The 12,821-nt window shown below is 40.2% G+C and overlaps 1 protein-coding gene across 1 annotated transcript in view; it reads right to left on the bottom strand.

Annotated features, from left to right (window-relative positions):
• Positions 1 to 5,631: 5,631 nt before the first annotated feature.
• NUP205 (nucleoporin 205) overlaps positions 5,632 to 12,821 on the bottom strand; it is a 52,778-nt gene continuing 45,588 nt past the window's right edge. The window contains exons 36-43 of the mRNA XM_040594188.1: positions 12,507 to 12,583; positions 10,818 to 10,946; positions 10,182 to 10,308; positions 9,316 to 9,482; positions 8,797 to 8,920; positions 7,776 to 7,904; positions 7,229 to 7,302; positions 5,632 to 5,987 (exon numbers count right to left, since the gene is read on the bottom strand). Of these exons, the coding sequence (XP_040450122.1) occupies positions 5,835 to 5,987; positions 7,229 to 7,302; positions 7,776 to 7,904; positions 8,797 to 8,920; positions 9,316 to 9,482; positions 10,182 to 10,308; positions 10,818 to 10,946; positions 12,507 to 12,583 (980 nt within the window). The 3' untranslated portion in view covers positions 5,632 to 5,834. The remainder of the gene's footprint in view (positions 5,988 to 7,228; positions 7,303 to 7,775; positions 7,905 to 8,796; positions 8,921 to 9,315; positions 9,483 to 10,181; positions 10,309 to 10,817; positions 10,947 to 12,506; positions 12,584 to 12,821) is intronic.

The following is a 12,821-nucleotide window of genomic DNA, read 5'->3' as shown; positions in this document are numbered from 1 at the left end:
TTGCAGCATAGAGTACTTTCTTTTACTGGAAAGAGCCCCCTCTCAGTACATGTGTTCATGGTTAAGACAAAGCAGGAATGTAATTATCGAATGTGCAGATAAGGTTACTCTGCCAGGACCCAAAGACTGAGTTGCAGAGACACCAAGGCAGATGATGATGTAGGAATGGAACAGTGAAGAGCAACTGGCAGGAGAAGGAGTCGTATGTTCTTCCCTGCATCATGGCTGAACCCTGTCACAGTATACTTATTAGGTTTAAACACGAATTTTTGTCTAGATCCTTTCCTGTATCTTATTTTCTTAATTTAAACCCAAGATGTGACTCCACCTGTTCATCTCGGCAGCATCTACTGCATCTCAGGGTGCAGTTCCATCATCAGCCTAATCCAATCCACGCTACAAACCTGCTATCTTTCATGTCGCTAGATACGGAAGCTTCTTTTCCACTGACTTCAGCGATTATGAAAATATGCAGTGAACTGGGTAACTCAAAACTAACCCCCTGCTCCCATCCCCAAAGTAACTTTGAGTCAAAGCTTAATCACTGCATATCTGGAAGGTTGCAATGTGTGGAGCAACAGAGTAAACATGCATGTTAGAACCACTCCTTCTCTTCAGAAGTTCAGCCATTAAATCACATTCTCCATCTCTTCTTACCTGGGAAATGCCGGCAGCTGAACACTGGATAAACAGCTGTATCACTGGGAAAGTTAGTCATGGTAAAAAGTTATTGGGTAAGTGATCTCATCACAGATAGCTACATAAAATCGCAGGTTTTTATTTTGGCTCAACTTCCAGCGAAGTCCAACTTTAACGTGCATCATTGTCTTCCTATCCCACAGAATTGCAATGTCTGTTCTGGAAAATGTATCCCAGTATAATATCCAGCCTTCCAAAGGTGATAGATTTGTTTTCCTGTCCCCTTAAGGTCTTCTGACAGAACTTAATATTTATTAAGATTTAATAAAGTTATTCTACAAAGATAAGCAGTCAATTAATAACAAAATTTATAGTGAAGAATACTTTAGCGTATAGCTGGATCAATAATATTACTATAAATGTTGTTTAATATTTTCATATTTTGCCTTTTCAATCCTTCAGGTTTGCTTTGACTTTGTACTTCAGTTTCCCTTTCAAAACCAAGTGGAAAGAAACAAATGTCAATATGCTTCAGCTGCTCGAGGCTTTTGAGCAGCCTGCTTTGTAGGACAAATAGAACTTGGGGGGGGGCGGGGGGGGCGGGGGGGGGGGGGGGTGGGGAGAGAAAAAAAAGATCTTTCCTGTGACCCTGCTGCTTTATCCAGGCCTAGGCACTTGTACTATGTTAACTCGGAGAGAATTTTTCCAAAACACATACTACTTTACAATTGTAATTTTACAATGCTTATCTTAAAGGGCAACCTGAAAAGGAAAGAAAATAACTAACCTGCTTCTCAGAAGGTTCACTAAAATAAATCTCAGTGTCTCCAACTGTGATGAAAATATTCTTTGAGCAAACAATATCATTGTCAAAGCACTTTTTGTTCTGAGAAATTACAGATATATTTGAGTTATCTGTGCTCTGAAATATGAAGAAGAAATAATTTTAATTATAGATTCAATTGCAATTCACTCCTGCAGATTTATTCCAGGCTTACCATCACATAAAATGGATAACTTAGTAGTTGCACATCTTTTAAATTAAATTTAAGAAAGCTACCAAACAAGGAAATACAGTTTTAATTTCAAAGCTGAACCCACAACCAACTCAAACTTTGGAGTTAAACACATAGAGCCATTACATTCAGCTGTGAGCCCTCTTTCTGAGGACGTCGCAGAGGATCAGCCTGCCGCTAAACTAAGTGTCTAGTTTAGGCTTTTAAAATGTGCTCATACATGGAATCCAATATTTACTGCACAGTATGGTTGTCAAAATCAAGCCATCAGATTATAACATTTTAGAGCTGGTGCAGCAAAAAGGCTGTTGAATGCTGAACATTAACCCAAAAGCAGAAATTCAAGGCAAAAAGGTACACATACACTCCAGATCTGATGCAGATCACATTCAAGAAGGATTCCAAGCAGCCTCAGAGGTCATCCTTAACCCTCTACCAACCAGAGTTTATAGATAGCTATTAAATAAATCTATAGATTATACCTAGTTCTAGAACAGTTTCTTCAGTGTTATTCCTTGTTCGTTGTGATAAAATCATGGTTAAGGTAGAAAAGAAAAAAATTGGGGTTTATTTTTCTCTAGACCTCATAGATATGCAAGCACACACCCATGTACCATTTTCAAATGTCTGAGCATGAAATGTCATTTACAGATTCTTCCTTTCAAATACATCTGTTCTGTACCTGTTTCCTTAAATGTTTGTTTCTATAGATCATCTCCCAGTGTTTAAAATAATTGCCTTCTCATGGAAACTTTCAGTTGGGCACATGAAAGTGTATGAACAATGATCCTACCTTGAGCAGGTAAGCTTGCCAGTCGCTGACTTAGTCGTACTCCAATCCATCAAAGGTATAATAACGTCGATCACCATAAATAGCGCATACAGCAGGACAGGGGTAACTAGTGCAACTGAATATCCCTCTCCAACAAACACTGTAAGGAAGATTAACAATCAGTATCAGGGTCTTTTTATTTTCAAGGAGAAGCTTTCTTGGGTTCTTTATTTCAAGTTGCACACAAATTCATGAAAGAAAGAAAGTTCTCAGACTTTGAAACACACAGCTATTCTATGGATTGCTTCTGAAATGATTGGTGATGCCATGGCAGAAAAGTGTTGAGCATCTTGCCATCAGCACATATGTACAATAAAAATGCATAAGAAATGAATGCAAAATCTTGGCATTTTTATGGCTTATGCAGATATTTCCATCGTTGCCTCCAGTATAGGTTAGACACCATGCCACAACACGCTTATAGCTAAAACATCAATGTTTTATTTTTTCTCAAGAAATTTTGATAAAAATCTGTACATGTTCAATACAAAAGAACTCCAGTTGCTACCTCTAAGATTTCAGGGTATCAGACAAGTACAGAATGAGTTTAAAAAATAAATGCTGATATTTTGCAGGATTCCTTCTCCTGTCAGCTACCTTCAATGACTTACATGAATTTGTATGAAGGTAGTACTGACAGCCTCCAGTTTTGCTTGTGTAAGAGTATAAGCTCAGTTGATTTGCCAGTGAAGTTAACTAATTAAATGTTACCATGCCAAACTGTTTATTATAAATATATACTTAATATTTTGGCTAACAAATTATAACGGATGAAAAACTATTTTGTGTCAGTATGAGTCAGGGAAGGCTCCTTAAAAAAGATGGTGGGTGCTAGCTCATTTCCCAGTTCTAATGCCCATTTCCTTCCCTTCCCTCTCCTTTCCTCCCCTTTCCTCTTCCTTTCCCTTTCCTTCCCTTCTCTCTCCTTTCCTCTTCCTTTCTTTTCCTTTCCACTTTTTTTTTTTATTGCCCATCTTTTCCCTATACAGTTGCCCGTGGTAACTAACTCACACTGTAAACAGTCCAGTTCCCAAAACAGCAGACTCTGTGTGTGTGTCTGTGTGAATCTCTGTGTCTGTGTGCGTGAGTGTCTGAGTGTGTCTGTGTCTGTGTTCGTGTGTGTCTGAGTGTGTGTGTCTCTGTGTCTGTCATGTGTGTTTGTGTCTCTGTGTGTGTGTGTCGCACATCAGTCTGAGACCAAATTCTGAGAACAGAATTAAGACTCAAAACGGAGGCAAGAGGCAAGGAACTTTATTTGCCCAACAATAAATCTGCAAATGCAAAGGGAGAGAGAGCAAGAGATAAAGGAAGGAAAGAAAGAAGAAAAAAAAAAAAAAAAAAGGAAAGAGTTCAGAGCAATAGCTACCACCCCGGAGCTGCAGTGTCGTGACAGTCCGATTCGTTTCCAAGTCTGGTGGGGTAATGGTCCATCCAGCGTTAGTTTGATCCGGTTTTTTATAGAGTTGTTACAAGCTGTTCTGCTTAACCACACCTTCCACCCGGCCATGGTGTACCTGCCCAACGTGGTCCTCAGGGGCCTCCAGGCACCTTGATCCCCCTGACCCCAGGTCTGGGCACACGCACAGGGGTTTGGCTGTTTTGCAGGATCAGCCTCCCCCGTCGCTCCATGGTGTCAGTCGGTCTCCAAGAGAAGTCTCCACCGTGGCAGTAGTGTTCACAATGTTCAGAGAGATCATTCACTGTGCTGATGGCGTGAGCTTCCTGCCACAGCACCACAGCAACGCTGAGACAACACACCTGCTGTGGCGACGGTGGGTCTCACTGGAGCCGTCTCCTACATTGCGTGTGTGTGCGCCCGCCCGTGTCTCCGTGTCGCTCTGTGGCTGTGTCCGTGTCCCGCTGCTGCCACCCAGCGGCGGCTGCCGCCGCGCCCCAGCCCGCCCCGGGGACGGGGGACAGGGGACAGCCGCGCCGCCGCGCCCAGGCCGGGGTTGGGGTTCCCGCGGGCGCCCGCAAGAGGGCCCCAGGCGGCACGCGCCCCGCTCCCCCAGCGGCTCGCGGCGGCGGCACGGGCCCGGGGCTCAGCGGCCGCCTGGCAGGCGCCGGCGCCGCATCCCCAACAGCGGGCGGGGGCCGGGGAAGGGGGGGGGCACCATGCGCCCCCCGAGGGACACAGCCCACGGCAGGGTACGGCCGTGCCACACACGGTTCCGTAGCGCCCCACAGCCATCGGCTGGTTACCGTAAGGAACACGTGGTGGATCCCTCCGATCCAGCCGAATGCCCCAGTAACATTTCTGTAATGAGGCACATTATTTTTTGTTCGCCGAGATGGTGGAGAAACAAGAAAAAGCCTGTGAGAATCAACAAAGTTCAACTGCATAAACCAACAATACCTGGCCATATGTTCTAATATGGAACAGCGAATAACCGCCATCCGACAGCAGGGCATCATCATTCCTGCATAACAGATGATGCAACTCATGCAATGAGATGGTACAGGTGAGTAAGTATAAAATCGTTAAAAATGTGAAATATTATGTATTGAAAACTCGGGGGAGGCAGAATTTGCAGGGCACACATGGAGAATCGGGCATTAAGATCAGACTGTAATAAGAGAAATCCAACAGATCTCTTGTCAACAGCGGTTACACTTCCTGGTTTTTTTTAACTTAAGAAACACCTGCTGAGAAGTATCTCTTGGGAGAACAATCTGTACGGAACCAACCTATCACTCAACTATGCTGGCCTCCTCCCCATGCATTTTACTGTTTTTATACTCCTCTTCCAGCAAGAACAGCACAGAAAAACTACTCCCCGAGCCGTAAGAACCAAACCTAGGGCAGTTACCTTCCATGACTTTCCCTATTTTTCAAAAAAATATTTTTTTAAAATCTAGACTTGTCAAGCAGCTTGTACTTCCGTCAGCTGAAAAAGGCAGGACAAGAGGGCGGAGAAGCAAGCAGTTCACAGTGCAAAACGATCCCCTTTCACGCAGAATCCACACCAGAGGGATCGAATGCTGAAACTCGAACCCCATGTGTGACGCAAGAACAGTATAAACAGAGGCATTTTAGTTTTCTCTGAAAGCGTAAATGTCGTATGACAGTTGCAGCACTCTTTGGTTTCCTTTACGTCCCCCGTTAGAATTCTTCCTTGCTTGAAATTTTACATTAATCATAACTCGATTGAAGAATTGTTTTTATTTTTCCTGTCAAGCTGGAAGCAGTAGGAAAGAATACACAAAACTGACCCATAGGGGTAAGAAAAAAAAGTAACAAAATATTTTTGACATTATTTAGAAAATGTATGATCTATCAAATCTGATGATCCAGAAGGCCTGCCCTACTGCACTGCATCAAAGGGCAAGCAACATGGATCAGTCTTTTAGGTCCTTGATATCCTTAGGAGACCACGGATACGTCTAACAAGGGCTTGAATAAAGGTGTATCGTGACCGAACCTTGGAATATAAACCTTCAATGTCCAAAAGCTTCTTCTGCAGAGATTCACCAAAGCTGTTTGTGGCTTCAATCTGAAGCTGAGAAACAAGAGATTTGTTACAGTCATCAATAGAAAATCGCATTCTGGAATATCAACTTATCCATCATCAACTACCTGTTAACCCTTTCATTACAATTCATTCTCTAAACCACTTTCAAAAGAATGCTTTTTCTGACTCCCCTAATAAGTACTACTTCCATTCTTCCCTTATGCTTTTCTCTCTAAATTATATAACAGATAGCTTTTCTATGGAGGTTTTTGGGTGACTGCATTTACACATTACCCAAATATTACCACCTTACAGCCTCTCTAGCCTTCTCTAAATTTAGGAATTAAATTTACAGTTTAGGAATGAAACAGTTTTATAAAATTCAGCTTCTTCCGTTACAGTCATACAAACACTTCTTTCAATTAAAATTTTCCTAGTCCCTTAAGGGCCGTTTAGGAACTAAGAGTCCACAACATTTTTTCATTAATACATATGTAAACAATCACTGAAAGTATTAATTACATTCTAAGTATTTTAGCGAAATGTTACTGTATATTTTACTTTTGAACAAATGAAAAAAAGATACTTCATCACAAAACACACATACCACCTTTCTTATAATTCTAGATCTTATAAAGGTACTTGAGACTGAACAGGGCTTTGACAACAGGGTTTTTTCTGCACAAACAGCAGTGGAAATGTCAGTGGAATTTATTAATAAAACTGATCTTTTCTTCTGTCACCTCTGCATCAAATTTACACAAACTATTAAATCACTGTGTAAGCAGAAATCACTTTTTTGCTGGCATTCACATTTTATAGCTTACTCAGTTTCTGTTACCCTTTTTGATCTCATTTCTCTACAGCCTAGCTGCAGCTGACCTGTGGTAAACAGCTATAGGATCACAGAAAATTGGGAATCCTGCCCTCATATTGCAAGTCTTTGAAGGATCACTGATGTTTTCAGAGAGCTGTTACTTAAAAATACATACTGTTTGACTGGCTTACAAGAGAAAAAGAATGATTTTTTTTATATATAAGTTTAGCTCATTTTTCATTTAACTTTTTATATTAAGACTTTAAAATATGTGTGCAGCAGCACAACTGCTACGTGCTTCACAGCACTTTCCAAAAAATTTTGCAACATTTCACTAATCCTAAATTAAGTTATATCCTGTTGGTGTTACCACAGGTTATTCAATGATAGAAAAACTATAGTCAGACTGCTCTTGATAGCTGTATGGCAATCAAGCACATCCTGTACTATTCAGTAGACTGGCACCTCTCACCTGTTCTATATCATGTTGGCTCACTCGATTCAGTCCACTACTGAAATCCAAGTTAGGCTCCGAAGCAAAGGAATCTAGTGATAGAAAATGATAGTTAAAATTATGTTGGATGTTCCACACTATCTTTTCCACATCAAGTTATACAATGAGTTTAAAATGCAGTGTTCCAAACTGGTCAGTAAATTTCTGCATTAGAAATAACACTGGTTTTTTGACATAAATGATTTAGAGAAAATACCTTAAGAGCCATAAATAATTCTGATCACACAACATGGCACTTTAAGCAAAAAGCTCCTCCCCAGATCACTTCTCCCTCTTTGATTTCCTTCCATTCCCAATTTTTAATTAATTTTACTTTCCTTTGGAGGTTATGTCTATGATTCAACAATATTTGTATTGCCAATTCTCCAGCAGAAAATCCAAAGGTATGCCAAATCCAAAACAAAATCTCTTTTATTTAATATAAATGGCAAAAAAGTTAATAGTAGCAAATCAGTTTTAAAGTTAACCATCATTCAAAGGCACTTTGATGTCTGAGAAATTTTACCTCGCAGCCTTCCTTTTTTAAATGACATCCTGGAGGACAACAGAGGGTCTTGGGAGTCAGTGGGTGTGCAGTGCAGTAGATAGTGTTCCAGATGGCGCCAAAGAATGAAGAGGCATGTTTCTATAGTATCTGTAGACACGTCTAAGTGAAGGAATCTCACTTGGTTATCTTTAGATTGTACGTTTACTGTATGAGCACATTTACATACTTTGAAATGGCTGAAGATGTTAGCTCACCTGTCTGTCACCTCAGGCAGAAGCTCCTCACCCCCACTGCTATGGCCTGGTAATGGATCGCTTGGACTCTCCTTACCTGCTTCAGTGCAGTGCTGGCTAGGTTACCTGAATGACTGCTACTCACCCTGAAGGAGCTTTAAACCAGCACTCTGCACCAGAGCAGAGTATGAATGCTCATGGGATTTGTAATGACAGCTCAGTTGCAGAGACAGTGGATTAAAGCAGAGGTTATAAAGCTGGGGATAGCAGTAACATCTTAAGTTACAACAGGTAGGTCTGCAAGAGCACATCTTTCCCAAAGTAGGTTTCAGAGGAAATTTTCATCTGCTGCAGACTATTTTATGCGTGACTAGTTATTTCCATGGAATTACTGGTGTTTATAACACAAGGTTTATGCAAGGTTCACTGTAAGACTGGAAAACCCAGTTGCTCTGATAGGCACCTCAAAATTATTTTTCAAGATATTTCTTCCACCACACTTGTACATATACAAATGTTTAGCGGGTCTGGATACTGAAGAGTTGGGCTGTAGTAATAACTCCTCCATTATTATGTAGAAAGTCATAGCAGAGTCTCCATGATGAGAATTACCAACTTGAAAATGCTAACATTCTGACAATAGCAGAACAATACCCTCTAATAATTTAATTCTCAGTTCTTCAAATATCCTTTTTGCAAAAAGCGTTGTTTGAAATGGTCAGAAATCTAGGTAAAGAGAACCTGTTCCTAATATTCTGCTTTTCTGGAGCATCACCTTGGGACTCATTTTAATTTTAGAAGGATACAAGAACAGAGAGAAAGCAGCTTGGCTCGGTTGTTTATTAGCTTCACCAGGCGTCGCCTTGCCAAAACGTATTTTTGGGAAGTGGAGATTTTGTCAACCCCAGCTGGCATAACTGACTGACACAGCTGTGATAAGAAGAGGAAAAAGAATAAGACTGTAGCAAGTCACAGAACATCAAAAGAAATAAGCAAATAAAATTACTTATCAATATCTAGAACTTCCTTCTCAGCTGCTATTTCTTCAAAACTGCGCTCTCTATTTTGAATTTGCATAACCTTGCTGACCAAAAAACAGAGAAATAAAATGTATCCCCAAGCAACCGTAATGAAAATCACAACTTTTACAAAGTTAATCCCAGTATCTTCCATAAAGTTTTAGGTCACTCATTTTATGGACCCCTCCATCAACAGTAGAGAGGAATATGCACAAGAACTGGAACTATTTACTCATCTAAGATGCTTTGGAGTCTCTGTTACAGCTATGTCTAAGTTACAAGCAATACAGTCAGAAGAACTATTACCTCTTTTATTTCATCTGGTGGGAGCTGTTCCACATTCTGCAGTTTGTTAACACTCTGACGATGGCTATCATAATAGCTGAAGAAATCACTAGTGCTCTGTTTCAGCAGGTATATGATAATGCCCAAGCCAGGCAAATGCCAGTATGGGACCACCGGTGCCTGTGTATCTAGAAAAGGTGACGAAAAGTTATAACAAATTTTAAAAACAAAACAAAAAAAAGAACAGGAAATCAATAAGGTATGCTCTCTGTCAATAAAGTAGTGAAAGACGTGAAAGAGCTGGCAAGCGCGCATTTTATGCTTCTGTGTCAGAAGTAATGCAAGTGAAAGTCTAGGCAAAAGTTCTGTGACTGCCGTACTAGAAGGTAGTCAGCATAGTACAGTACACACGAAATGTAACTAGACCAGAAGACTTACTATTTAAATATTTCAAATGCTTAGCTGCATAATAGCACACTGAACTCTTTCCATGTGGCATAATGAAGAGTTCCAGTCAGCATCTAAACAAGTCTTGCATGCCATAAATGAGGTTCTATGGAAAAAAAAAAATATCCTCACTTTCCCCTGTCTTGTGCTCCTTATTTACCTACACATTTATTTCTGATGTTTGCGATTCTGAGGCTGCCATGGGAAGTGAATTAAAAAAGATTTTTTGGTCACATTTGTTTTAACTCAGATTAGTTTCCTGATTTGGCTCAGTTCAAGGCTGTGCAAGCATGTGTGCTAGAATTAGAAAATGGGCAGCTACAGTACTGGCACAAAGTGACTTAAAGTGTATGTGAAACTACAGCCTCTGGTTCATTATTTCCTCCTAGCCCAAATGTCACATCATTCAGTCTCATGAAATAGCAAGCCAAAAGTCTCACCCTGACGAGGCCCATCTCGGTTGGTTGATTCTGACAGGCTAGGAGTAAACAGACAAACAGCGTGCTGAAAACTGGGGGCGCTTTGCAACATAAGTGACTCACAGTATTCCATCACGTTTGCACAGATCTGCCAAAAAAAAAATGAAAACATGTCAGTTACAATACCTACAGGCTTTGGAGCATTAAATTTTAAATAGATAAATGTCAATAAACAACATGTTTTGCTCCCTCTCTCTTCACCAGAATGTGATGATTCTCTTTTCTGATCAGGTATAGCCTCTTTTCTATTTCAGGTCTAGGACTTGCAACCTTGCCTCTTTCCCAAACCTGCTAGTTAAAATTTCTGGTCAATTTTAAGTCCCCCCTTCCTTTTGAAAATTGCTGATCAATTTAAGGTTTTGAAGTTCATGGCATTTTTTCCCCAAAATAATAATGGTTGCTAATGCAAATTTAAGTAACCACATTTTCAAGGTTTACTTTAAATAGAAATAAAACGTGGGATCCTATACCAAACTAAAAACAGTGTAGAGTGTTACTGCTAGCATATGGAAGTACAACAAAGCTAAACAAATCTGTGCAGCAGGAAGAATGTCACAACTTGAGACTGAAGGTTCTAGCAGCTTCTTGTGTCCTTACCTGTTGCATGGCCAACTCTATTTCATCCCTTCTGTTCACTCTGTCTCCCTCTGCATTATCATCTTGCAGTTTAAACTGACGTAGTCTGTCTGAACCACCAAACCGACTCAGAAGTCCTAAGCACTGGCGCTGCCGTAAGAAATGAACATTTTAATTAGTATCTCGACAAATGAAATGCACAATTCTTTTCACTTAAGTGATACCTATCCCTTAAAACACAACAGCAAGACAGCAATGCAAATAAATTTCTTTTACAAAGTGCTAGAAGTTGTAAAACACAAAATATTTTAACCCAGATATAAAAACTAATGGCACCCTAAAACAGTTCCTTGAGAAATGAATGCAATTCAAAAGTGCATAACTTTATCTCACGTCTCTTCCAGACTATTATACTCATTAGCATCAATGACAGTTTAGGTTTACCCTTTCCCACTTAAACCAACTTTACCTATGTAGACAAACAAACAAAATCTGGATATGAAGATAATAACCTCCATAAAAGTAGAGTGCGAAAACCAATTCAATAGTTTTATAAACAGAAGTAACAATCAATAAATGTGGTTTTAGTTTACATGTGGCTGTTAAGATCACCAAAGTGCCTCAGACTGTAAGTCAATTTTGTGTGGAAAGGCAAAAAGACTTATCAAAGATTAAAGATCTTTTTGTAATTACTTTTGGGGAAGAGTAGACCACTTAAATCCTTTTATTACTGGATGAAAATAACAGGACAAACTAGAGAGAAAAATTACAGAAAAAGCTGACTGATTCACACAGTTTTGGTCAGAACAGGTCAGTTTTCCAACTACCTAATTAAAACACCTTATAACAAAAACAACACAAAACAACCTTTCTGCTTTCCCATGGGAATTTCTTGCTGGCATGATGCAGCAGAATACCAAGTATCCCAGCATTACAGCATTCATTTACAGCTTGGTACTTTGCCGGGCTGGTGAGCCTTACAGTTCTGTCAAAGTGTACAGAGAACACTCCTCTTGCAACCAGAAATATTTGATAGGGCAGCCCCTTCTACAGGTAGTTTTCAATGAAATATTTCCTTATGAAAGTCCTTGTTCACATGGACCACAAAGCTTCAGGAACATTGATGGATGCTGGATGCTGAGCTGTAAAGAGGTCTGCAGTGATAGCTGTTGAGCAAGACTTAGTTTATCTTGGCTTTCATTCTGATTTCTAAGTCAGGGTTATTTTTAAACAAGGAGGAAATAAATAAAACACTAGCATGTCTGATACTCCAGTTGTTGAGCTGGAGACATGCTTGTGGCAAAAGTGGTAACAGAGTATTTCTGCATTACTTGACCTGCTTTGCTGCTGACCTCAAATTCTTCTTCTCCACATAAGGTAAATCCTAAGCTAGGGAGGGACACAAAGTCCCTGATGCAACCCTGATGTTACCAAACGTTATCTTTTTAGCTGGGGGAGAGGGGCACGTGACACAAACAAAAAAAACCCAACCCAAAAGAAACAAACCACCAAAACCACATGCCACATAAACCACCGCACTCACACACAAACCGCCTCCATCTCCCCCCCAAAAAACAAACTACCACATATTCTTCTTAATGGTGGAAAACATCCCTTTCATAACTGCTACTAGTCAGAGTAAAAAGCCAAGAGGAAGCCCATCTAACAACAAATCTAAAAGGACCAGTGTTAAATATACAACTTCACTACCTGAAATCGGCCTATATGTCCTTGTAGCTCCATCTGCGTCCCTTCATTAACATCCATGTCCAGCTCACTTAGCACTCCTGGTAAGAGATGCAGCCATTAAATTAACTGGGGTTTGTTTTCATGTTTTTTAAATAAACCAGATTTATGCAGTATGCACTAAAATACAAGCACTGATTAGAAAAATTTCAGCCAAATGTAACAACTCAGATTTTGCACACTGTTGGAGGAAAACACTCAAATAGGAATGCAGCTATTAGGAGATGCATGACAGCATGTAGCTTACTGTTCTGCTAAGTAATTAAAAGGGGGGGGGGC

Source organism: Falco naumanni, chromosome 5 (genome assembly GCF_017639655.2).
Source record: "Falco naumanni isolate bFalNau1 chromosome 5, bFalNau1.pat, whole genome shotgun sequence".
NCBI lineage: Eukaryota > Metazoa > Chordata > Aves > Falconiformes > Falconidae > Falco > Falco naumanni.
Note: the sequence above shows the minus strand (reverse complement) of the source record. Positions and strands in the feature narration are given on the sequence as shown.